The sequence below is a fragment of the Accipiter gentilis genome, chromosome 15 (genome assembly GCF_929443795.1).
Source record: "Accipiter gentilis chromosome 15, bAccGen1.1, whole genome shotgun sequence".
In the NCBI taxonomy this organism is placed as follows: Eukaryota; Metazoa; Chordata; class Aves; order Accipitriformes; family Accipitridae; genus Astur; species Astur gentilis.
Genome location: NC_064894.1, coordinates 31,322,641 through 31,347,377, shown reverse-complemented (window position 1 = coordinate 31,347,377; position 24,737 = coordinate 31,322,641). Strand labels below are relative to the sequence as shown.

At 51.7% G+C, this 24,737-nt stretch overlaps 2 protein-coding genes across 19 annotated transcripts; one reads left to right on the top strand and one right to left on the bottom strand.

The window, feature by feature from the left end:
• Positions 1 to 19: 19 nt before the first annotated feature.
• LOC126046028 (ninein-like protein) lies at positions 20 to 21,137 on the top strand. 14 transcript variants are annotated; one of them, XM_049817814.1, is made up of 19 exons: positions 20 to 51; positions 1,311 to 1,378; positions 2,685 to 2,790; positions 4,210 to 4,388; positions 4,639 to 4,775; positions 4,859 to 4,996; positions 5,279 to 5,417; positions 6,098 to 6,208; positions 6,837 to 6,926; positions 9,111 to 9,207; positions 9,705 to 9,892; positions 10,916 to 11,241; positions 14,372 to 14,479; positions 15,195 to 15,261; positions 16,418 to 16,669; positions 17,722 to 17,934; positions 18,772 to 18,888; positions 18,982 to 19,162; positions 19,713 to 21,137. In XM_049817814.1, the coding sequence occupies exons 5-19, from the start codon at positions 4,708 to 4,710 to the stop codon at positions 19,727 to 19,729; spliced, it is 2,112 nt and encodes a 703-aa protein (XP_049673771.1). In that variant the 5' UTR covers positions 20 to 51; positions 1,311 to 1,378; positions 2,685 to 2,790; positions 4,210 to 4,388; positions 4,639 to 4,707; the 3' UTR covers positions 19,730 to 21,137. The 14 variants fall into 14 exon arrangements, with proteins under 14 accessions (XP_049673771.1, XP_049673770.1, XP_049673768.1 ...); XM_049817813.1 differs by lacking the exon at positions 20 to 51 and adding an exon at positions 62 to 467; XM_049817815.1 differs by lacking the exon at positions 20 to 51 and adding an exon at positions 76 to 145.
• On the bottom strand, positions 9,911 to 24,513 carry LOC126046029 (DNA replication complex GINS protein PSF1-like). Of its 5 annotated transcripts, none has more exons than XM_049817828.1 (7): positions 24,426 to 24,513; positions 24,283 to 24,347; positions 24,106 to 24,201; positions 23,605 to 23,695; positions 22,960 to 23,076; positions 22,005 to 22,079; positions 9,911 to 10,811 (listed from the first exon to the last, which is right to left on the bottom strand). In XM_049817828.1, the coding sequence occupies exons 1-7, from the start codon at positions 24,498 to 24,500 to the stop codon at positions 10,764 to 10,766; spliced, it is 567 nt and encodes a 188-aa protein (XP_049673785.1). In that variant the 5' UTR covers positions 24,501 to 24,513; the 3' UTR covers positions 9,911 to 10,763. The 5 variants fall into 5 exon arrangements, with proteins under 5 accessions (XP_049673785.1, XP_049673784.1, XP_049673783.1 ...); XM_049817827.1 differs by lacking the exon at positions 9,911 to 10,811 and adding an exon at positions 21,236 to 21,729; XM_049817826.1 differs by lacking the exon at positions 9,911 to 10,811 and having other exon boundaries at positions 21,236 to 22,079.
• Between the last annotated feature and the right edge of the window lie 224 nt (positions 24,514 to 24,737).

Below are 24,737 nucleotides of genomic sequence, written 5' to 3'. Positions count from 1 at the left end.
AGAAGGGGGGGCGGTGGGAGGGGCGTGCGCCTGCGCATGCGCGGCGGCGGGGTGAGTGAGGGCAGGGGGCGGTGGGGCCGGTGCGGGCCGGGCTTTGGTCGCCGCAGGCCCTTGGGCTGATGTCGGCACGGCACGGCACGGCACGGTCCCCACAGCCTTTCCCCTCCCTGCGCCTCGAGGGCCTGCTCAAGCGTGTGGGGAGCATCAGTGCCAGCTGAGGCACGGCCTGCGGCCTGCAGAGAGCTGCGTCTCTGCTGAGTGCGCTGGGGGCTGGCTACCGCCGCCGCCTGCGTGGCCTTGTCGCCTCGTGCGAGGCTGCAGATCCGTCTTAAAACACCTTGAAAAGGGAGGTGGAGGTTACTCCTGGGGAGCGCGGGTTCGGTTTCCTGCTTAACATACTGCTTGGGGATGAGGTGGATGGGCCCCAGTCTCTGGTTGCGTGGTGACGTGTTCCCCCTTGGAAAACCGTACGTGCTGGTGTCTGTGTGTACGACCTGTCATGCCCACGTAAAAGCCGAGAGTCCAGGCTCGGGAACACCCCAGGCAATTTGCAGGGGGAGGAAGAGCTGGCTGTCAGCCCTGCATCGCCTCTTCTGCAAGCCCAGGGGTGTCCAATGAGGGTTGGTTTGCATGTCTGAGCTCAGACAAGGCAGTTGAACAAGATTTAGAGGTTCTCAACAGACACCAGAGGAGAAGGACCCATGCTTTGCTCTGCCTTTCTTCAGCTGATGCCCTTTCCATTTCTCTGTCCATGTCGTGCAAGCAGCTGGGATCCAGTTTTCACAGAGCTGGATCTCTGGGTTTGCTGTTGGGGCAGAGGGTTTGGGTGTGGGCATGCTGCACCCCCTTATCCTCCATTCCTGTCTGGGATTTCAGCAGGATTTGCATCTTCCATCTTTCCCCCTTTTTGTCTTCCTCCAATGATTTTTTTTCATCCCTGAACAGAGGGCAGATTTAACCCTCTTCCCGCCATGGATACCTGGGATACTTGGCTGATCTGTGAACAAACCCTTAAACTTTTGTGGGAAAAGGCTCTCTCCTGCTTGGCAGGGCACTCTTCTGAGAACTGAGCTGAAATGTTTGACATGGTAAAATGAAGTTGTTACAAAACCACAAACATTTCCAGTCCCAGCGTGTTTGAGTGTGCCTGTGTGAGTCAGGCTGTGCTGTGCATGGGTTTTTCCCATTCTGGTTGTAAGCAGGTGTGTCTGGAGCTGCATGTTCGAGTGGAGCCAGCAGGTTTGGGGTGTGTGACCCCTGCCCTGGGGCAGACTGTGACTGATGCTCTTTCCTCATTTTTGTAACTACAGAACCTGAAGGCAAACAAAAGAGGCTGAAAGTGATATGGCTTTTGTGAACGCAGTGTTGGAGGCACAAGGTATGATGCTCTTCCTCCTCCCTATGTGTAATATATTGGCAAGCCATCAGGAGAGGACATGGTACAGATCCTCAGGGATTTGTGGGGGAATGCTTGAGGGTGGCATGGTGCTAACACACCTGGATTGAGTTTGTGATGGGAGTCATGCTGCCTGGTCCCCGTTATTCTTGTGTCAGTGACATTGGCTGTGCTCTTCCATTGTCCTTCCAGGGAAGAATACAGATAAAGGGGGCTTGGTCCTCACAGTCTTGTTTCACAAGTAGTTGTGGGGAGGCTGTTTTTAGGATTGCTGATGCGTGCTGTGTTTTCATCTGGAAGCCTGACCTAGCCTGCTGCTCCTGACGGGTGCCCAGCCCTTCCTTGGACACGGCTGAGGCTCAAGTCCGGGCCCTTCCAGAGGAGGTAGGTGCAGGAGGCAAGGCTTTCCTCAGCCAGTGTTTGGCTGAAGGAGCTGAGGAAGGAGGTGAGCAGGGAAAATGTGGGAGACGGCTTGTTCAGGGAGGAATGGGCAGCAAGTTCTGGGCAGTGAATCTGTAGAGTCAAAGGAAGTGACTGTCAAAAGTAAGCTTTGCGTCCCCTAGACCTCAGGCACTGGTCCTGAGCTGACGTACCCCAGCACAGCTGCATTTCCTTGGGAACACACATGGCTTCCCTTGGAGAGGAGCTGGTCTGTAGTGTCTGACCACAGCAGGGTTAGGTGGGAAGGGAACTCTGGAGGCATCTGGGTTAGTCCTGCTCACAGCAGGGCTGACTTTCAAGCTAGACCAAGTTGCTCAAGGCTCGTCCAGTCTAGGTTTGAGTATCTCCCAGGATGGAGACCCACAGCTTCACTGGGTCTGTCCCAGAGCTGCAGTGCACTCAGGAGGAAGAATTTTCTCCTTATGGCCAGTCGATTTTTCCCTTGTTCCAGCTTGTTCCTGTTGTATTTTGTCCTTTTGCTGTGTGTCTCTGTGAATAGCCTGCCATTGCCAAAATGAAATTACAGGGTGACTGTACCTCTTCAGGGTCCCAGGTAGGCATGGGGCCTTAATCCCCCTTCTCTCCCAAAACTGAAGCAGGATTCAAGTGGTTTTTATACCCGTCTGCACCCACTACTGGGGCTCACATTTCAGACTTTGTGGAGAGGAGTTTGTTTCTTTGTGTGTGCATGGAAATAGAGCAGCGTTAATTTCAAAAAAAAGAGTTTTTTAACTGTGTTCCATTTGCACTGTAAAAAAGATGAGATTTATTTTAAGAAGCTATTTGGATGCTTGAAGCTGTGTTCCTGCAGCTGGTGAGTTCCTCTTCTCTTGTACTCATTTTTTAGGAACTCAAAGATTTATTCACTAAACTGGTAAAGGGTGGAGATGGAAGGATGAGCTTTGAGGAGTTGCAGTTTGGCTTGTTCAGCCACATGACCACCTTTTTCTAAGGTACGTCAACATCTCTCAAGCAGCTAAGAGTCAGCAATTCATGGGGCGAGTTGAAAGGCAGAAAGCTTTCTTTGTAAAAAGGATCCTGGTTGATGGCTTTGATCTGCAGCTCCTTGGAGGTCATTGCCTTAACTTTGGATAAGGAACCATAAGTCATTGCCAGTTCCCTACACAGGACAGTTCATTTTTGTTTGGTGTTTCTACAACGTCTTGTGGGGAATCCAGACACAAATCCAGCTGTCACACTTTGAAAGGTTTGTCTGTTTCCCCACAAGAAAGGAGGCTAAAGAATGAGTTCTACTGAGAACAATTCGGGCCAAGATGTTTTGTTTCACAAGGGAGTGATTTAATACACATTAGTTGGGCATCTGAGGGTAGTGACCTGGGGAGAGTTTTCCACTTGTCTGTCAGTTTTTGGGTATGGTCTGGACTTCAGCCACTGCATGGTGACTGAAAGGCTCCCCTGGGAGCTGCCTGAGTAGGAGCAAACCCTCTGCAGGTGGAGTGGCATGGTAATACAGAACAACAGAGGACTGTTGAGCCTCAGCTTTTTACTGGAGGGAGAGGGATGCACATCCTAGCAGAGGGGAAAGATCACCCCAATTCTGACACTGGCTTCAGAAGTGCTGACATCTCTGCACCTCTTGCAACTCAGGTTGTCCCTTTTTTAGTGCATGGAGCCAGCGTCATCCGCATTTTCTTTGTTTGATGTAAAATACTTGTTTCGCCTTAGTGGTTTTAATTTCAAGGACTGGCAAGGCATCTGCAAATGCTTTTGAAGTAACTGCGCTTTAATGCACTAAGGTGGAAGTGAATTGCTGATTACCCTGACAGCCAGGACAGCTCCATCCAGGATCCTTAGCAAAATGGCTTCAAAAAAGAAAAAAAGAATTGTTTCAGGTTCTTTTGGCTTAAGACTTTGAGGTAACAGTTCTCTGAAGATAGGCTTCTTCCAAACTTGGTATGAAATTGGTGCTCTTGGAGATGTTACCAGTTCTGTATCAGCTTTCTGGGTTCTGCTTTTTGGTTCAGCTTGGCTGAATCTCTTCACCTTTGAAGCTGACCTCAACCCAATTTTAGCTTCTAGATCAAACAAAATGTTGGCTTGCAGTCTCCATCTGACAGTTTTCACAAGACCCTCTGGTGCTATATAACTTTCCATGTTGGTCTTTCTGTGGATACTGAGTTTTCATGGGTTAGCAGGGAGACCAAAGTGTATGCATCTGTGCCTGCCAACATGCTCCTTGTGGCTGCCTTAAGGGCAGTGCAGGACATCTCTTTCCTGGCAGCTTGGGGTTGTTTTTAGAACATTCTCCAATATTGATGGGGTCCCTGGAGTTTCTTTTCAGTATCGAATGCTGTCAGTTTTTCTCTGCCAATTTTGCCCCACTGACATGCCTTCGCTGCTTTTTTCCTCAGCATCAGAGTGCGCAGGGAAGCAGTCCATCCATCCAGCCAAGCTGTGTGGGCCCACATCTCTTCTCCAGCATCAGCAACAGCAATCGATTTGCCAAACCTGAATTTATTATTGCGATTTGAGCCCTGGAAGAACTTAGAGGAGATCCTCAAGGTCTCTAGTGCTGCTTTGACTGGTGGTGGTGGGTGTAGTGAGCAGCAAAGCCTTTCAGCAAGTAGCTGTCCGGGGTGCAGTCAGGTTCATGATGGGGTGGCAGGGTTTGGCCACCCCAGGGCTAGGGAAAATCTGGGGTGGATGTGATCTAGGCCTATCTGTGAGATGTGGGGGGATCTCTGAAAGACTGGAGGGTGGTCAGATGGTGTAACAACGGAATTCCTGTTGGTGCTGTTAGAAGAGGGAGAAAGTGATTTCAGTATGTGCTGTCTTTGCAGAGGCTGAGTAGCAGCACAGGGGTGCAGGTGAGCCTGGCAGAGTTGCCCACAGCTTTGGACAACACACTCATGGTCCCCAGGAGTGGGCTTCAGCATACGGCCGTTGCCTCCTATGGATACAAACTGCAGTGCCTCAGGTAAGGGTGCTGGTCCCTGTAAGGACGGCCCTTCTGTGGGGTGCGTGAGATGTCTCTTATTGCACTGCTCGCTGTGCCTGCAGGATCCAGGTGAGGCAGATCGCCAGGGAGAGGGACAAGGCGAGGCTGGACTTGGAGAAAGTGGAGGGTCACTGCCTGCAGCTTGGCAGGGAGTTGGATGAGCAGTACGTCGCTCTCAAGCACACCCAGAGCAAGCTCAAGTAGGAGGGGTCCTTTTGGTGGGGCAGGGAAAATGGGTTTCCTGTGGGTGCCCACAGTATCTGCCTCCCGTCCCAGTCCCCCTTTATGAATCTCCCACTTGTTTTGCCATTGTGTCAGTGGCAGAGAAGCCTCTGAGGCCCCCTCACCCCACTATGGTCCCAGCGTCTCCCTAACCAAGCTCTCATCTCCTGCTTTGTGCATGGTGAGAGGGGGTGTGTGGACCTTGTGGCCATCTGAGAACATGCTCCGCGTGCCCCAAACATGTTGCTTTTTCCCCTCAGGGATTTTCAGGCAGAAATAGAGGCAAAAGAGCTGCTTTTGCAGCAAGCAATCAGTCACCGAGCGAAGCTGGAGGCTGATACACAGTTCCTCCAGGGCAAAGAGGCCAGCCTGCAAGGGAGACTGAACCACGTAATGAAGGTAAGTAAAACTGCCCTGGGTGAAACATCTTCACTTCTTCAGAGGAGGCAAAGCAGACGTGGTGACAAAGATGGATGGTGTGTGTTGGTCTTGCTGGGAAGGACAGGAGTTTTATGCAGAAAAATCATCAGCCACATCCATACTATTGAATTAAATACAGTTTGTTCCCTTGCCGTGACATTATTAAAGACCCACATTGTCTGTTGGGAGTGGTTTGGCCCTTGGTAACACCTGAACACCTGATGACTGAGGCTAAAGTTGTGCCAGGGACCATGCCAAAAGCAGAGACGATGGTGTCTGTGCGCCTGGGATTTTCCCAGTGCTGTTCAGTGTAGAAGTACAGATGGAGATAGCTCAGGACTTGCTGCCTTTATTGGCTGTGAGGGAAACCATAGTTTTGTGAAGCAGAGGTAGAGATGAGCCTCGGGGGCTGACTAGCTCTTATTCTGCAAAATGCACTCCTAAGCCTGTCCGTTGGAGAGACGAGCCAAACCCCAGCCCATGTGGTGTGTATCAGCAATGTGCTGTCCAAAGCGGGGTCTTCTGGCACCTGTGCTGTGTTTGGCATGCTGATGTGCCAGTTGTTTTACAGCTTGCTGCTGAAGGCCCGTGGCTGATGAACCCATCCTGCGATGTGAGGACCTGCAACATCAAGAGAATCTTCTCCCTTTTGTCTGCAGGAGAACACACAGTTGCAAAACAAGGTCACGGAGATGGCTGAGAAACTGGTGGCCTCTGAGAAGCTGGTGTTGGAGCTGCAGAAAGAACTCAACTGCGTTGTGAAGGACAAGGTAGCCTTCCTCTGTTGCAGTTAAATAAGAACTTTTCAGGAACTCATCAAAAGATTGATCCTTTTCTATGAAATCTTGCATATTTTGCGTCAGTTGTTATGGTCTCCCACTCTTTGAACTCTCCTGCACATTAATGACAACCTGAAAAGAAAAAATATTGGCTTTTAATTTAAGCCTTTTCAAGTTTGGAAAAAAAAAAAGATGAGGAAAGTTTGCAGTTGTAGAAAATTCTACAAACCTGCAGCCTTCAAGTGAGAACTTTAGAGTTTGGTTTCCAGAAAAGAAAAGCCTTCTTTTTCACAAGTATTGAAGTAAAGGGTTAGTTTTCGTGTCTTCCACTCCAGCGAGGCATGTGGTAAAATGGATCTGGGGAAAGAAATGAGTCTGTGATCTTGTCAGCCAGTTTGGGAAAGCTAGCCCGCCCATAGTTTGGTGTCTCTCGTGCATGAAGAAAAATGTTTTTTCTTCTCTTTCTGCATCTGACCTATCCCACAGGTGTCAATAGGAACCCTTCCATTGAATCTATGGGTGTAGCACCATGTCTCCAGTGATTTAGTAGAGCTTTTGGCTCTCCATTTGGAGATGTGATAATTTCCTTGATGAGAAGTGTTTCCCTGTGCTTGTGCAGCTGGGCCAGGTGGAGCCCCACAGTCCAGAGCTCCTGAACCAGAGTGAGTGCTTTGCCGAGATTGTCCTGGAATACGAGCGGCAGTGCCAGGTAGGGGTGGGCAGCTCTCCAGCAATGCTGTCGTGAAAGTACAGCTCTCATTGGCACATCTATTGGGCACTTTGGCCTGGGGGAGAGGAAGGAGGCAGCCCTGATCAGGGTGCAGAGGGGGGATCCCTCTTGCCTTGCTCACAGTCCTTTGGCAGGAGGCAGGACACAGCTGTGCTCCCAGTAAAGCAGCCTGTCTCCTTGCTCCTGCAGCCCTCCATGGGTTGGTTCCCTTGCTGGGATACTGGCAGGGGGGAGTAGGGGTGGGTTGTAAATTCCTCCATTCCTGCCACCCTGTAGGCGTGGGCTATTTTGTTTGGGAACCATGTAGCTCTGTGTATAAGGACAGACCACCCTTGGCTCTGTTGCATTTCTTTTTGAATGCAAGGAGAAAGCTTTTCTCCTTTTTTGGAAAGCATGCTATCAGCTAAATTCTTCTATCTTTTTGTTTTTCCCTTCCTCCTTCTTACCCCCACTTTAATTAACGCCTGCAAAACTTGTTGCTGCTGGACTCTGCTAGAGAGTCAAGGTGAGCCTGTCCAGGTACCTGATGTGTGTGTGGTCCAGGCATTGCTGTTGTGCATGTTGTACCTCCTGCAGGGTGCTGTGCTCCTGCCCAGAGCTTTGGGCTTTCTGGGATGTGAGCACAGCCTCCGTTTCCCTTCTGTCGTTTTTAAGTGACTCATGTATCTTGCATGTTGTGACTTGCTGGGTGCTCTGTGCATTGGCTCCTGAGTCCAGTGCTTATTGCATTGGCCATTTGTTCCCAAGTGCTATGTGTGAGTGGGGAACACCGCTGAGTAGAGATGGTGACTTATAAAATCCCCCTAGCAAGGGGGTGAAATCTGCATTTCCAGCAAAGCTGTTTCATGGATGCAGCAGGCTCTTGAAGCTGTAATTAAAGGCAAACATGCTGGAGCACTATCCAGCGCAGCATTGCTCCAGGTGGCACCAGAGGGTTGAAGATTCTCAGTGCTGCAATTTTTCCTCCCATTGAGCAGCCCCAGAGTTGTCCATGAGAATGTTGATGGATGGAGAGGTTCAGCCTTTAGCCTTTATCTGCCCCTGGGAGGGCACCCCCTCGGGTTCATCCTTTACCCTTGTTGAATGCTGCCAGACCTCCCCTTCTCTGCTCTCCTCTTTAGAATGGAGATTAAACAAATGGGGTTTGCATTTGTCTACATCTGCTCAATTATATTTATTAATTGCGATCTTTGGAAGTATCCTAGTTCTTAGTCTCTTGCAGCCCATCAGTTTCCTGGGTATCAGCACATGCGATATAATTTGGTGTCTGCTCAAAGTGGACAGTCTGGAGGGAGGCAGGATGCCTTGTACAGTGTTGCTTCCGGTATGAGATGGAGCATGTGAAGTGAAACAAGCAGTTGCCCAGCTCCAGACACCTGCGTGGAAGTGGCTTATTGCACTGGTGTGGTGGTTTCTAGCATGGTGTTCAGTGGTGGGACTCCTTGCTGCAGGCTGATGTTGGCACTGAGATGGGATAAATTCCTGTGTTGGCCTCTGAGGGTGTCTGTGCTAAGCAGGCAGCAGGGCTTGCCTCTTGCTGTCCTTCGCATGGGATCAGCACCTTCTTGCCTTGCTTTATTCCTTCTGCAACCTGGAAATGTTTCCTTCCAGAGCCCTGTGGGATTTACTTCATTGTAAATCCCGCTGTTGCCTTGTCTGCATGCAGTAGTGCTTGTTGGCTAGCCCAGATGCCCACAGGAATGTCTTGAGGATGTACATGCAAACCTCTGGGCTGTGTGAGGGATCGTACTGAGATTACAGTGTTTCTTGTGTGTTGGTTGCTAGCAATGGTTGTGTTTAGGTCAGGAGGGGTCTCGGGAGGACCAACCCTCCAAGACGGCTGCAAAACCCCCTGGTATTGTGTGCTTTTGCATGCAGGGGGAATTGCTTGTGGCTCTTTGTGCTTTACAGTGTCCAGTGATGGTGGTCGCGGTAATCTGGGCTTGCATTTCTTCTCTGGCTCTTCCAAAATCTCTCATCTCTGTCTGTTTGGGAAGGAAGAAAACCTCCTGCCTTTATTCTCTGACTGTGCTGGTGAGGGGGAAGCTGCTCTTCATGCTGCAAGAGACCCTGAGTACACATGGCTGCTGGGAGCCGTGGGCACTCGGCCCCCCCCAGCCCTGGGGATTTTCGTAGCTGAGTCATGATCAGTCTCTGCTTCAGGTGCTGTGGGACCAGAATGGAGTGCTACAAAGGGAGCTGGAAAGGCTGCGTCTCCAGCTACGGGAGAGCAGGGCTGAGAGAGGGCTGCCAGCAGGAGGTAAAATACAGGATGGTTTGGTGCCTCTCCCATCTTCTCAGCAAGAGCAAGGTTCCCTGCGGATTGGAGTTTCCATGGGCGCGTGGGCTGGCTTGTTGTGTCTGAGCTGCTGCTGCCAGTTCTGGTACTGGGCAGCCATGGGAGGGAAGAAGGGGGTGATGGGTGGTGAGGAGGAGGGAGACGGAGGGAAGAAGGCTATTCCAGCTCAAAAGCTGGTGATGGTAACCTGTGGTCTAGGTAAGTGGGAGTGAACAGGCAGATTTTCACTGTTGAGGATGTTGAGGAAACAATGTAATAAAGAGGAAGTAGCCCCAGACTGTGGATTGGGAGATTCAGGTTGAGCATGAGGGAAGAACTCCTGGCCCAGAGGGGTGATGCAGCCGTGGGACTGGTTGCCAGATAGATGGGGGTTCTCCATCTTTTGGGGTTGTGTAGACTTGACTGGACGAAGCTACAGCCAGCCTGATCAGGACAGCCAGGCCTGTCCTGTCTTGTAGGCCTGTCCTCACAGGGCTTCTCTCTGTCAGTGTGCCGCTCTCCCAGCCCTCTGGTTTCCACTTGTCCGTGCACAGAGACATCACTCTCAATGGAGCAGCTCCAAGAGCAGCTGCGGGACCTGAAGGTGCAGCTGGAAACCAAGGTGAGAGGTGTGGGAGGAGATGTCCTGACCTCTTGGCACAACTTGGTAAGCACCCTGCTACAGCATGGCTGATGGGGCATCTATGCCAGGAGGGCTGCTGGAGAGTTCAGGCTGGGGAGCAGAGTGGTACCTCATCTCTCTGCTGACTTAATTGCATGTGCTTCCCCAGCCCATCTTAGCTGGTAGGAAGGTTTGGAGCCCTTGCTGGCTGGCAAAGGCTTTGTGGAAATCTCTGTCACCTTGCAAAATGTTTGTGTGGGTCTTGCCCCTTATGGGGAACCAGAGATTAACTCTACTCAGTGCTGCTGTTGCAGTAAAACCAGTGACAGGATCAAGAGGAGAAGCAGCCAGGTGTCTCCTGAGGGCATGGCGGGGGGTTATCAGAGCCCTGTCTCCCTGGGCTCGCAGCACACTTTTAACCTGCTTGCCCTAAGGTGACAGTGTGAGCCCAGCCCTCCCTTTAGACAACAGTAAGTGCTCCTGTGAGAGGTCTCAGTTTCCACCTTCACTCCTTTTGCTGTTGAACTGAGAGGTTGGGGATGCTTGCTGGGTTTCCATTGCAGCACTGCAAGAGTAAATCCACACAGGTGATGAACAGTTCAAGGAGCACAAAGCTGCTTGCAGATCTTCTGCCTGCTTCACAGTCCTGCCTTTGTGCTCTTCAAATCCTGGAGTTTCTAGTATTTACAGGGGAGTAATAGGGAGCAGTAGCTACTCACCACCACATCTTGGACAAGGGACCACTCTGCGGGGTGGAGGAAGGATATGAAGAGCAGTGGCAGATGATGCCCTGGCCTCTCCCTTCTCCTCTCTGGTATCCCTTGCAAACAAGGAGAAAAGGGAGAACCACACTGCTTGCTGGGAAGAGCTGGGACCTACTGATACCTGCTTGTTAGAGGCTGCTGCGTGAGACTGATTATTGCCTTAAGTTCAGTAGGGAACAGAACTGCCTGAAGAGTGTCCCCTGTTGAGAGAGACCAACAGATTGATCTGAGTCAGGGCTATTGGAGGAGAGGGGAGCTCTTGGGAGCATGGTCCTAATATCCAAATCCTGTCTCCTCCCAACAGATAAACTATTACGAGGAGGAAATCGAGTTAATGAGGAAAAACTTTGAGAAAGAGAGGAAGGACAGTGAGGAAAGCTTCAAGGCTGAGATGCACAAGATGGAAGATCAGAAAAGAGACCTGGAAGAAACAGTTGCAAAGTACTGGGCTGTGATTGATAGCCTGAAAGAGCAAAAATGTGTGTGGAGCCTGGACCTGGAAGAGAGGTTTGAGGTGGAGCAGGCCAGGGTGGGACAACAGCACACCGAAGACATTTACCATCCAGGGCAGCAGCTGGACCGGGAGGGAGAAGAGCTGAGGATGCAGCGCAGGGACAGAGAGAGACTGAGGTCTGGCACCATTCTCTTTGTGGGGCTAAGTGGGAGACTAGGGGTGCATGCCCTGCTCATACCAGAGTAGGCTGGGCTGATTTCTCACGAGGCTGGAGAGCTGTTTTAATTTGGAAGAAAATCTGGGCAGTATTGCAGGGCTGCAGCTGTTTGAAGTAAGACATCTAAACTCCCCTTACATGAGTGCTTTTATTTCAGGACTTGAAGTTTCCCTGCATGTCCTACAAGCTTGTGTCAGAGGCAGTGCCCAGCAAAGAGTGTATCTCAAAACAGTGAGAGAAATAAGAGCTTTCATCAGAGTTTTCTTGTTATCTCTCTCTTTCTTGGTCCTTCAGCAAACCTGCCTCTACTTGCTAGATCATCACAACCTGCTGTCTGAAAAGCAGCAAAAAATGGCTTGAATTTCTCTATATAGCCAAAACAGACTGGCTTGTCATCTTCCCTTCCTGTGCTTGTGGTGCCAGTTCTGCAACTTCCCCAGAGGCCAAGAATGGCCTTGTAGAGGAGACTGGAGAGGAATTGGACAGGAAACTGTGGCCTGTCCATGCCTACCCCCTCCTGCTTGCCAGCAGACCCCACCACTGCCCCCAGACTTTCCTCTTGCCTCTTCCCTGCTGTGCCTCCCTTCAGGAGCAAAGTCCTCTTCGGCAATATGCAAGCAGGGGATTTTGCTAGGTCATTATCCCCGTTTCAGGGCTGAAGAGCTGAGATATAGAGTGAGTGTGGGAGAAAGGATGCGACTTGGCTGAAGTCTGTGGCGGAGATGGGGAACGAGCCCAGGTAACAGGAATACAAGGCATTTGAGCTGTGTTACTACCCTCTCTGGTGGATGGTGAGAGGGCCTGGCTGTAGTGGGGAGCTTTCAGAGTTGTTGGAAAACATCTGATGGATGAGTTTTGAGCAGTGCAAGGTGGTGTGGGAGCTTTCTGTAACGTTCAAGGAATTGCCTTGACTTTGCAACTTAAAGAAAACCACATTGCTTCTCCAGCAAAAGTACATTCTGAGGCTGGCTGAGCTTTTCAAGCTGTGTTATCAAGCCCAGGTCAGCAAAATGTTTTTTATCTTTAGGAAAGATGCAGAGGTTGAGCATAATCAAGAGCTGTCATGGAGTGTATATTAGCATGAGGACAGCTGTAAGGCTTTGTTGCAGCAACATTGGTGTGAGAGGAGATGATTTCCCAATGATAAAGGCTTCAAGGGGACACCTTCAAGACCAGCATGCCCAGGAGAGGCATCAGTGGAAGCGGAAGGAAAAGGACATGGTCTCTCTGTGGAAGAAGGGGCAGCTAAAGTTGGAGGAGAAGGTTAATGAGGAACAAGTCAAGATGTGTGAGATGCTGTCTGTTGAGAAGAAAAAGAGAGAAAAAGCACAAGGATGAAATGGGAATAATGCAGAGATCATAGGGCTGAGGGCTCTGGTGTTGGAAGGGACAAGGTGTCTGGAGAGCTGCCCTCTGGGGGAAAGGAGCAGGTCCCCAAAACTCAGATGAGCAGGTAGATCAGAATCTCCTGTTGCAACCTCAGCACTGAAGGAACAGAGAAGAACTGAAAAATTGTATGATGGATGGACCAGTGCAGATGTCTGTTGCAGTGAATGGCCTGCTCAATCTAGAAGCTCAAGCCAAAGCTGAAAGAATTTGTCAAGGAGAAATTAAGTCTCGATAGACAAGGGGATGTGCTTGGGAAGGAGGCAGAGAGAGTAAAGTTAAATGTCTGCCTTTACACAGCAGACACAGCAGCATGTCAGGACGTAGACAGACTTGATCTGGAGGGCAAGAAGAGGAAAAAAATGCCCTGGGAGACAGAGTGGCACAGCAGCATAGGCGGAAACATGACATTCAGGCTGTCAAAGTGGGGCTGGAAAGGGAAAGAAACAGGGTGAAACTGGAGTGGATGCAGCTCAAAGATGTCATGCACTGGCTGGAAAATGAACCCAGCGCTCAAAAGAGTGGCAGGTTTGAGTGCAAACTAGTTTGCAGAACTAACACAGTGCTGCTGCTGCAAAAAAAAAGCAGATGCCTTGTGAAACAAAAGGCTGCTTAACAACATGATGGTCCAAGACACTCTAACAGCAGCTATGTTCTCTCTTGATGCTCTTTAACAGCAGCTGTGTTCTGTCTTGCTGTCCCCTGCATGTCTTTTACTAACCATGGAAGTGTGGTCAGCGCTGGGATGTGCTCACGTGGCTCTGGCTGACTATGCACTTGTCTCCTCTGCCTTGTACAGCTGTATGTGGGTGTTGGAGATGCTACAAGAAGCACAGCATGTGAATCCTGATGTAGAACTGACTCAGAAAGCAGCTGCTGTGAGGAGCGTCCTGCCAAGCAGGGGGAGCAAATGCCACACAGCCCATGCACTAGTCGTCTTGCTTGCTTGGGGAAGAGAGGAAGAACTTCCCCACTCAGCTACTCTGCCTCCCACATGCAGTGCCACAAACTGCAATGCTGTCCTCCCTGCCAAGATGGACAGTCTGTTCCCTTGAGCTCTCCCCTGAAGAATTTGGGTCCTGTATGGACCTGGGGTTCAGCTATTGGCTATTGGCTAGGACTGTCCGTTTAACACAGGACTAAGCTTCCTTCCTACAAGTGCCTGTATTCGTGGCCTCATGGGAGACTGGGAGTACCAGTAGGAGTGGAAGGATAATGAGGCAGAGAGGCTACTTGGATTTGGGGTCATAGCTATTGTGTCCAGCACTGTAAAATCACAGATGTCTCACAAGCAAGCTGACTTCTCCAGACATGGCTCTATTGCAGTTGAGGGGTTGGGACCACCACCTGCTTATCCTGTAATGAAGTCTCAGCATGTCTTGAGCCAAATCACTTTGTTTCCATGCCTTGGCAGGCCCTCAAAATAATTTTAGCTAGCTGGAAGCCACACAATTCAGGGTCTGATGCTATTTGTCCTTATTCCCCTTTATTTCCCTTCCCTTGAAGACCTGCTCCTTCTCTACCAATGTCTCTTGATTGTCCCCACATGTTTTGCATGAGTTATTGGATGGTTGTTTCTCAGATTTCTTTAGTTCTTGCTGTTCTTGCAAACCAAATGACAATAGAGCAAGGAGCCAGCGTAGAACACCAAGACCAAACTGGGCTTTTGCGTGGTTTTCTCACTCTGCTGTCTCTCCCTGCAGGGGAGAGCTCTGCCAGCTGCTGGAGGAGAACAGCTTGCTGAAAAGTCAACTTGGGAGACTCCAGCAAGAGCTGAGGCTAGCAAAGGAGAGGGGCAGCAACCATGATGTGTAAGAGAGGAGCCAGCTGTGGGAGGCTGGCAAATGGGTGGATAGCTAATGCTTGTAAAAGGAACAGCCACTCAGGTGCATTTACCAGATTTCAGCTGGCTCAACCTGCCTTTTGTTTTCTCATTTCTGAGCAAGCCAGCACACTCGCACCCTTTGCTCCACGCAAAAGCAGCCAGTGCTGGGACAGGTTTGGCCAGCCAAAGGCTTGGGCAGGCCAGAACACAGGGTCCAGAGCTGGGTTTGTGGAAAGCTGTGGGGATGGGTGTGCTGGGGCAGGAAAGGATGGGCTTTTTCACTACACTAACCTTTTTGGCCAGTGGCCTGCTGCTGCCTTGGGAAGCTTCAGATAGGTGCTAGGGTCACCCACTGAGCCATAAATCCAAGCAGAGACATGTTTCCAGTGCAGATGGTCCCAAGAGTCTGCTAAGCTGGCTCTCCCACTGTTCTTCATCCCCTGATTTTTAGGCTTCTGACAAGGTTGCAGGACTTTGGATGTCCCCAGCTGTCTACCCTGGGCTAGGCTGAGTCACCTCTTGGGGCAGAGACACCTGAACCATTCCTGAATCAATTCAGGACCATATCCGTTTTGGTCTGGCTTTGCTTCCTGTTGCAGGCTAAAACCAGATGTGTGGCTCCCCAAAATGGGGCCATTCTCTGGGGGGCCGTGGTTTGCTTCTCTCTGGCCTGAAGCTGATCATATCCCTCTCCCCGACAGGAAGAACGTGAGCAAGCTGGGCAGAGAGAACGTGGAGGAGCTGGCTGAAATAGAGTTAACAGCATCGGTAAGAAGCCGTTAACACTGACAGGCTCTTGGCTGAAGGATTTAGGAGGACAAAGACGGCACGTGCTTATAGAGGAGAATGGGAATATTTGTTTCAAACAGTCAAACCCAGTCTTGCTTTGAAGAACCAGCTTTGTTTTACAGCTTGTCAAGTAGGGAAAATTTATGTGACAAAAGCTAGTGCAGGTCTTACAGAAGAGAAGGTGTTACTACAAAATCTCTAATGAGGTTGACTTTACCTACTTACACTCTTTCTCCCAGAGATTTTGTTCACACCCAGTTTCAAACCCACATGCTCACAAGCCCTTAGACATGTGTGCACCAAGGCCTGGCCAGGATTGCTTGTGTGCAACATGGACGAGGGTTGCAGGTTTTTAGTTCCTCACCCTGTTTCTGGGATTCCTTATGGGGAACCATAACCTATTTTTTTGACGTCTTCTGTACTCTTCAGGACCAGCAGCCACAGCAGGGTGGCCTTTGCTGGCCCTTGCTGGCTTCAGCTTCCATTAACCTTCAGCCACAAACCTGCTGCCCATTATCTGCTTTTCCTTCTTTGGAGGAAAGCTATGTTGGTTGCCCATTTTCCTGGGAGGCTAGCAGAGGAATAGGATATGGAGTGTGTTGCTGCCCTGCTGTTAGATGGAGGCTTTCTGCGGACATGTTATCTGTGCTGTGGCCTGGTCAGAGCACGGGCCAGAAACTGTACCTTGCTCAGCATTACTGCTGGGGATAGTGTCCTAGGAGCAATATCTGGGGGATGGTGCCCTTTAGGGTCGATGCAGGCTGCTCTTGTAGCCCTTACTCTGCTCTTTTGTCTGGTACTTTCACACATGCACATGGACACATTTCCATTCATACTGTATTCTTACCAATCTTAGTATTTCTGTTACACATCTGTACAGTTGCCCCCCCTGCCACCAGTGACCTCCTCCAGGGCTATCATCTGTGCAGGTTTTCTTACCCAGGAATGCTGCACTTGAACTCGGCCACCAGGCTTTGTTCAGGCTGGGAAATGAGGGCACTTGTCCTTAGTGCCTGCAAGGCCCTGCAGCAACAGCCGTGTTCCTGAGTGGGAATCTAGCAGGGACAGTGTGGGACAGGTTCAGTCTCTGTTGCCTCTCTTCCCACCAATTGGCTTTTTTCTCAACCTTTTCCAGAGTGAGAAGAGCAAGGGGGATGTCTCCCACCTGAATGTCAAGATGCATCAGCTGGGCTGTGAACTTGCTGAGCGCAAGGCCAGTCATGGTGCTGGCCCTGGCACTGTCCAGCTGCAGAGCCAGAGGCTTGCGGAGGCTGAACAGCTACGAGGAGCAGAGATGGCTGCAAGGCTGCAGCACCACCAGCAGCATGCAGCGTGTTGGATGGAGACAGAGCTGCTCCAACAGCAGCTCAGGGCCTCACAGGAGAAGGTGGGCGTCATTCAGTTGGTGGCAGGCTGCTGAGTGGTCCCTGTGATGTTGGTATTGCCTTGCTTGGGGCTGTATTGGACGCCTTCCCCAGGCAGAAAAGACTGTCCTCTTCCTCTCTGCGGGGGACAAAGGACTCGCCCTCCAGCTCAGACATGTCTGAAGCCAGTTCAGGTGCAGCTTGGGACAGGTCTTTGTTTGCAGCTGCCCCTGCAGTGGCCCCTCTGTCCTTGTCCTGTGCAGGCTGGCTGGACAGAGATGGAGGCTGAGTGGAGGTGGCTCACACAGGAGTGCTAGGAGCTGTGGTTCCCCATGGCTCAGCTGACAGAGGGAGCTACAGGAGTGGCAGGATCAGGTAGGAGCTAGGCAGGGATGACAGGGGCTGGGCAGGCCATGTCTGAGGGGAGGGAAATGAGGTTATCGGAGCAGGGGAACAAGGACCACTAGGATAGAGGAAAGCCAAGGTGAGAAACCTCCAAATGTTAATATCCCTCTCCTGCCTTCTACCCTGGGGACAGAGTCGGGGGACTGGCTTTCCAGAGTACAGCTTGCCTATGCCAGCCACCCCTAGGTCGCCCTAGGGAAAAGCTGGACCAGACCTGCTTCCAAGAACTAGCCCTTTGCTGGTAGCAGAAAGCAGAGATGTAGTACAGGCAGGGATTGAAGCCCAGCTTGCCTGGGATGTATCTAAGATCAAACCCAGGTGAGCAGACCCTCTGCCTCCTGCCATTGCAGCTCTTGGTGCTAGGACTCCCTCCCAGAGGATTCCTCCAGCAACTCCTGCTCCTCGCTGCTCAGCAAGGGGAGCATCTCTCGGCAAGAGGTCCCCGTTTCTCCTCCTGCAGCTCTAGGTGCTATTCATCCCCAGCTTTGTAGGCTGCCCAGCAAGCACCACTCCCATGGTCCTGCTGCTCTGCAGTGGCCGTTGCTGCTGTGAGAGCTGAGGCTGGGACTGAGGGTGCTTCCTAACCTCTCCCCTCATCTGCAGCACACCCTGGGCCTGTCCCATTGCTGGCACAAGGGTTTAACCAGCTATTGGCCTTTCTGTGTTACAGCTCTTAGAAGCCAAAGCAAACCTGAGCCTGGCCCAGACTCGGCATGCTCTGCAGTTGCAGCAGGCCAAGGCCCAGATGAACAATGTGGTGCCAAAGAAACAGTTTGAGCAGCTGCAAACCAGCTTGAGAGAGGAACAGTGCAAGGCTCAGCAGCTCCAGGAAAACCTCCACCGGCAGGCTGAGCAGACATGCAGGCAGCTGGTCAGGATCCAGGTAAGCAGGGAATTGCAGAAACTCAGTCAAGGGTACCGGGGAGGGAACACTGCCAGCTGGGAAGGCAGCTGTGTTCAAAGCCACCAGAGGTTTTGGTGGAAGATGCTATATATCAAGACCCCACATGGAAAAATGCACTTGATCTTCAAATTCAGCTGCAATTTTCATTCCTCATGAACCCAGCCACTGCCCTGCACTCAAACAGGAGCCCTCCCCACTCTAATCCACCTGCCCCAGACCAGATACCTTGTGCCTAGAGGAGCAGGAATTATCCAGGGAGACGCTCTGTGTTGGCTGAGGCTGGGGAAAAAAAGTTTGAGCCCTCTACGTGGAGATGTAGCCTGCACTGAGTGGGGTGGTTTTATCTCTAGGGGACTGGGCAACAAGGTTTTGGGTTTTTGTGAGTTTGTCATTGTTTTCAGGACACTGTGATTCAGTTGGAACTAACCTGGGGAAGGATGGAGCAAATTATAGCCTGAGGAATTAAAATGAGCAGACACAAAAACTGCATCCAAGGAAACTATGTCTCTCCATGGCATTTTCTGGATGCAGCTGAGAGAGGGGAGGCCATTGGCTAGTTTTTATAGAAAACATTGCTGGGAAATCTGTGCCTTGTCTTAAGACCCGTTGGTGCTGACCTAGGGAAGGTTGTACTGCTCTAGACACTTGTCTCACTACTCTTTGCATCCTGTACCACCTCCGCTGATCCGCCCACGCTCTCCTTCAGGGAGTGTGAAGGTCTGTGAGCGGGGCCTTGGGGAAATGCATGGCCCAGGATTGCCAGGGACCAGGTGAGTTCTGGGACAACACAACGCTGGGCTTTGTTGCCCGTTGCAGGAGGAACACGAGCGTCTGCTGCAGGCAGCTGTGGAGCAGGCAGAGGGGCTGGAACACAATCTGAGAAGTGCGGAAGCTGTGCTGGCAGAGAGGGCGGCTCAACTCAAAGATGCCCAGGTGAGTGCAAGAGGGGTTAGTGCTGTGTGTCCCTGCCTGGCTGGGACCCCTGCGTGGGAATGCTGAACTTTAAGCTTCCTGTCCCTGCTGTAGGCCCAAATCTCCAGGAACAAACTGCTGATTGAAGACCTCCGTGAGGAGAACAGGGGGTTTGCAATGGCCCTACAGGTGGCTGAGCTGAAGCAGAAGAGCACTGAGGAGAAGAACCAGCTGTTGGAGGAGCAAACCTCAGCTCTGAAGCAGCTTATTGGAAAAATCACGCCAGCATCTCTGAGTGGGTGATGGGGCACCCAGTGTGGTAGCCCTGCCCCTGGTCCTGGCTGGGGTTTGTCAGATGCAGAAGGGTAGGTGTGGCTGGGTTGGGAAATCAGCCTTGTCCTCCCTGGTCTTGCCAGGATTTTCCTGGGTAGAAAGTAGAAAATGGAGAAACCAGACACTCCTTTAAGGAAATTGGTCCTGTGGTAGCTGAATTTTCCTGCTGAACACACCAACTTTGGTGCCTTTTTTGGTGGCCGAGTATGCTGTTGTAAGTCAGGTCTGTCTCAGGGTAGCCATCCCACAGGAGCTGCCTGCACTCTGGCAGCGTGTTTGGTGGCGGTACGGATGCTCCCTCTCTGTGGAGGGTTGCTGTTGGGGCCATGCTGTTACAGCTGGAAAGCCAGGGCAGGAGGGCTTGCAGGTTCTTGCACCTGGCTCACTCTAAGCAGGAAAGCTGTGTTGTGGCATTAAAATGTTTGCAGTATTACAGCACCTCCTGCCATCTCCGGTCTGCTCTGTATTTCAGTAGCTTCCCCCAACTGTTGCTGAACTTTTATTCCCTACAGCTCCGCTTGGGCTCTAGGAGATTCTAACCCTCCTAAAGCCTGAGCTTAGGATCCAAACCAACGTCCTGTTGGATTGTTGCCTCTGTGCTGAGCAGGACAGAGGGGCTGGGGGAAGAACCCTTTCACTTTGAGCCTCCAAGGCTTGGGGCAGGGTTGGTGACCCCTACTCAGCACTGCACTTCTTCAAAGAAGATGTGGTAAGTGAACTGTGTCATGTTGCCTTCCTTGACAGCTTGCCATCTTGTTGGCCTTCACACACTGGCAGTGAGTACTGCTCTTGCCAAAATAAGTTGTCTAAAAGGCCACAGCCAGGCATTCACATCAGCAAATACCAAATTTATTGATCTGCCCAGGGTGTTACCCTCTGCATGGAGGATGCATCATTGTCACGGTGCCCCTGCCTTGCTCTGTGCAGAGCAGAGCGTATTTACATGGGGGCTGTGGTTGCCACTAGCTGTGAAAGGACTTATAGAATTTTGGGGGCTATGGAGACTACTGTACAAGAAAGACTAGACAGGCCTGATGGATCAGGGTAGCAAAGCAGAGGCTGGACAAAGTCAATACAAAGAAGGGGGCTTAAAAGTAGCTCAAGCTGTTGTTGGTTCAAGAACAAAAGGGAATAAATTGGCTGTGAGCTGAAACTCAGCCACTGCCTTCAAGTCCCAGCCCGCCAGGGTCGAGGGGTTCCCCTGCCCTGGGACAGTGCCAGGGGATGGCTGGAGGCTGTGACTGAGGTGGCCACCTTGGTCTAGGTGTGCTTTTTCTGCCCAGATGGATGACAGCTGAGACTCCTTTCTTTCTTTGCCTTGGGGGCAGCCCTGATTACAAGAGCCGTGAGGGAAGCTGGGCTATTACAAGGAGGGAAGCACCACAGAGGGTGCAGGCTAGCTCAGGGAGGTTCCTTGGCTGGGGCTGGGAGAGCAGTGCAGTAACACTGCAGGCATTTATCCTGTTCCTGTATTCTTCCCTAAGTATTTGCTTTTTGGCTCCTGTCAGATGTGGGCTAGGCAAACCTCTAGTCTTACCTAGGGCTTATGTTTTAGAAGTGTTACCTCTCAGCTGCTACTTGAGTGAGCAGCAACATTAGGAAGACCAGACAGGGAGAGCAGCTCTTCAGCCTTGCTCTGGTTTTGTGCTAACTGGAATCCTTAAAACCCTCTGCTCCCTTTCCTGTCCCTGGGACCTGCCAGACCAGTGCTCTGGGGACGGAGACTCTTCCTAGAGGGACAGAGGCACAGCCCAAGCATGCTGGGATAAACCTTGGCCAGACCCATGACCCAGACTGCAGTGCTCATTCACTCAGCACCTTAAGGAACATTTATAGGCTTCTGATGAGAGACAAAGCTTCATGTCTAATCCTAGAAAGAAGCTTGTGCAGCCTCCTCTGACACTTGGAGCAGTAGCTCCACTGAGACACCTAAATAACCAGTTGAGCATCACCCTGCAGGGTCAAGGTAGGTTGGGCCAGAGAGACAGGTCAGAGTATTTAACAAACACAGCATTACCTCTTGAAAAACACTAAATTGAAGGCTGAAGCAGTTCTTTATTTTGCAACCATGGAGCTCTCCTGGCTTCCAGAGCTTAGCCAGTTGCTGTCTTACTCCCACATGCCCAGCATGAACAAAGAACTGCTCCAAACACAAATAACCTGCTTGTAGCTGTGGAGCTTGGATAACACCACTGCTCCCCTGCCCACCCCCACCCCCCACTATGCTGGCTTCCCAGGATCGCTACATTACCAGTATGCACCCTTTGGTCATGAAAATCTGGCCAATGTGGTCTGCATACTTTATAAACTCAGGGCTCATCTTCATGTCGGGTATCAAAGGCCAGTGAGAGGAGTGGCACTGCAGAAATGCTGAGCTGTCTGAAGTCCTGCACGCACCAGAGTTCATTCTGTGTTGTGGGCAGGCCACCAAGCAAGGGTTGTCCCTCCTGTCCTGCACGCTTAAGACAGAATGTGCTCGAGGACTCCTTGTCTGATTAACTGCTCGCATTTCCAGCGGGGTAAAAAGTGCTGCACAGAAACACAAACAAACCTTCCTTCAAACCCAGGCAGGCTGGATTTGTTGCCGCACACAACCAGCTCTGTGGTGCTGTATGCCTGCTGCATTGTGGTACCAGATCAGGCAGAGCTGAACTGCAGTCCTGGGCCATGCAGACAGCTTGCAGCACGTGCAAGGAGCCATGTGCGCAGGAACTGAGACGTGCTGTGAAGCTGGGATAAGCAGGGGATGTCATGAGAGTGAAAGGGAAGGAAGAGAATGGACCGCACTCTCTTGTCATGGGTACCTGGCTATTCTTCTTCAACAGGACGGTGGTACCATCATCGATCTCAAATTCTCCATAGTCTCTTAAACACCGCACCTGCAAAACAGAAATCCAGCTCTCAGATCGCAAGATCTCCCATAGAAAACACTAGATGTCACTGCTGGCTTACAACACGTGCCCCAGAACCGTGAGTATGGACACATTCCTACCCGCCTGCTGGAGCCTCAATACAGAGCAGACCTGGAAATGCAGAACTGGACTGATCCCATGATCTGTGGACTCCACCAGACATTCTCTTCCTGCCTCTGCCTGGAGCAAGAAGCACCAGCGACCAGCCCAGCCCTCCACAGAGGCTAGAGGAAGAGCAATACAAGAGACGGTGTCTGGGGAACAGCAGCAGCATTTCCTGGAGAACCTCCCCACACACATACCAGAAAATGGCAATCCGTTAACAGTGAAACTGTCTTAAGGAGCAAGTTGATTGTTGCTACATGTTCTTTCGAAGAGAACATCAGAACAGAGCACTTCAGCTACTGACTCCGATTTCTCACATGCTCTTGCTTTGTTGTATCGATTGTGTAAAAAGATTTATAGTCTCTTCTATCAGGGTCCATTTAAAATAACAACAAAGAAAACTAGTTAACAGTCCTTAACATGGCAGCAAGGTTTCTAGTTGATCAATGCTGCAAAAACTTTCCACTGGGATTTGGACCACTCGCACCACCACACCAATACCCTGTGAACTAGAAATGCCATCTTTCAACATACTTTGAGCCCTCAGTATAAGAGGGAGTAAACCACTGGCAGGCAGAGTGTAAAGAGTAAAATGTAGAAGCTTGTGGAAGCTTTGATGCTCTCGAAGGCTTTGCTTAATGACCTTCTGGCCTGGAACGGGGGTGAATTTCTCTAAAAAAAGATGGTTGGGCAAAATGTTTGTTCACAGACCACAGACAGAAACCACTGATCTTGCACTTACTTCGATGTACAGGCTTTTAGGAGGTTTTATGTCCTGTGTAAGGTCCAGCCCCTCCTCTCCTCCTACTGACCTCATGTAGGTAGCCAGAGACTTTTTGTACCGATTGAACCACTCCACCTGCGGACATTAACAGCGATCCCTCAGGCAAAGCCAAACAGCTAATGCTGAAAGACAGGTCCCCGATGAGTGAGATCTAGCGTATTTGTGCTGTCAGACCACCGTTCCCAAGTGTGTTCATGCCAGCCAAAGGTGAACACAAGCTCTTCTAAAGGGAAAAACTGCCCCAGAGGCAGAGCAAACTGGATTCAGGGTGGAACACATGCTGCTAACATTAGCAGTTCTCTACGTTGGTGTAGAGATGGGATTTGAGAGTGGCATGTGAAGACCTAGTTCTGCCGGCTGCAAGACTGATCTAGTGAAGACCACCTGATCCTTCAAAGTGCCGAGCATTACCTGCACTCAGTATCCATTTGGGATTGTACCCCCAGACAATGAATAAACAAATCAGTATTTACAGAAAGGCACGTTAAGCGTCATGTTTATAGTGGGGGAAGAGAAGTCCACCCTATTTTGATTCTGCTAAATACATAATCCATCAGGACGAGTAAGCGGAAACGGGAACAGTTTAAGACAAGGCCGACTCACTTCCTCAGCTGACATGTGAAACTGGATGGTGTTTGGCAGGACGCTGCCATACTCCCACCTTAGTGCTCGGATCCGCAGCAACCGGTCGTACCTGGGGGAAGAAACAAGGGGTAAAGCCAGCGTCTTTGCTGAGGCGAGTGCCGGCACCATCCCTGGGTGATGCTGATGCCCCAGTCTGCCCTCAACAGAGAGCGTAAAAACTTGGGTCGTTCCATCCGCCTGCCTTCAACGGATGTGATTTTTGGCCTACCCAGTGATTAAAACTTTTAAGAGCAGGAGGAAACGGGGCTTCCCTTTGTGCCGGCGTTTGGTGGTACCGGGACTGAGCACAAAGGGAACCGGCCCCGCAGCTGCACCCCGCGGAGGAACCGCTCCCCCCCGCCTCCAGAGCCCCAACACCCAGTGCTCGGGGACAACCCCCCCCTCCCCTCTTTTGAGGCTGCGCCGATGAACCCACGCTCCGTGACCCCTCCGGGCCGCGGCACCCCCCGCCCCGCTCACAGGTAGGCCAGGACGCAGCGCTGGTTTCGGAGCAGGCAGCAGTGGCGAAACCGGATGAGGAAAATCAGGTCGGTCCGTCCCGACTTCGCTTCGGACCTGGAGGAGGAAGAGGAGGAGGAGGAGGGTGGGGGAGAGCTGCACGGGCTCTGCGGGCCCGGTACCGGGCGCGACACTCACACGTCCGCCTGGTTCCGCTCGTAGAGCGCCCGCATCTCCTCCAGCGCCTGCCGCAGCCCCTCCGCCTGCAACACCGGACACGGTCAGTCAGAGCGAGCCGGGGCCGGGCCCATCCCGTCCCGGTCCGGTCCGTCCCCGCTCACCCGGAATGGCGGCAGGTTCCCGCCGCCGGCGCGGTGCAACTCCCGCACCAGACCGGCCGCGCGCTCCCCCGCCATACCGTCCCGCCACGCCGCGCGCGGGCGCGGGAAACGCCGCCGCTCGGCAGCCAATGGGAGGGAGGGGGCGGGGCCGCGCTTCCCGCCGGTCCCGCCCGCCGCCATTACGTGCACTGAGTTGTGGCGGGTTTCGGCGCCGCTATTGCCGCAGCCGGTGCGGGGTTGGGTTTTTTTTTGGGGGGTGTCTCCCGCAGGTGAGGGTTGCAAACCGGGGGTGGCAGAGCCAGAGCAGCCCCC

What these genes read in the sequence shown, in the direction of transcription:
- LOC126046028 (XM_049817814.1), top strand. Translation starts at nt 4,708, where the DNA reads ATGGTCCCCAGGAGTGGGCTTCAGCATACGGCCGTTGCCTCCTATGGA. An exon ending in CACACCCAGAGCAAGCTCAA is followed by an intron (nt 4,997 to 5,278) that starts GTAGGAGGGGTC and finishes TTTTCCCCTCAG; the next exon opens with GGATTTTCAGGCAGAAATAG. An exon ending in GACTGAACCACGTAATGAAG is followed by an intron (nt 5,418 to 6,097) that starts GTAAGTAAAACT and finishes TTTTGTCTGCAG; the next exon opens with GAGAACACACAGTTGCAAAA.
- LOC126046029 (XM_049817826.1), bottom strand. Translation starts at nt 24,500, where the DNA reads ATGGCGGGGGAGCGCGCGGCCGGTCTGGTGCGGGAGTTGCACCGCGCC. An exon ending in GGAACCTGCCGCCATTCCGG is followed by an intron (nt 24,348 to 24,425) that starts GTGAGCGGGGAC and finishes CCGGTGTTGCAG; the next exon opens with GCGGAGGGGCTGCGGCAGGC. An exon ending in GAGCGGAACCAGGCGGACGT is followed by an intron (nt 24,202 to 24,282) that starts GTGAGTGTCGCG and finishes TTCCTCCTCCAG; the next exon opens with GTCCGAAGCGAAGTCGGGAC.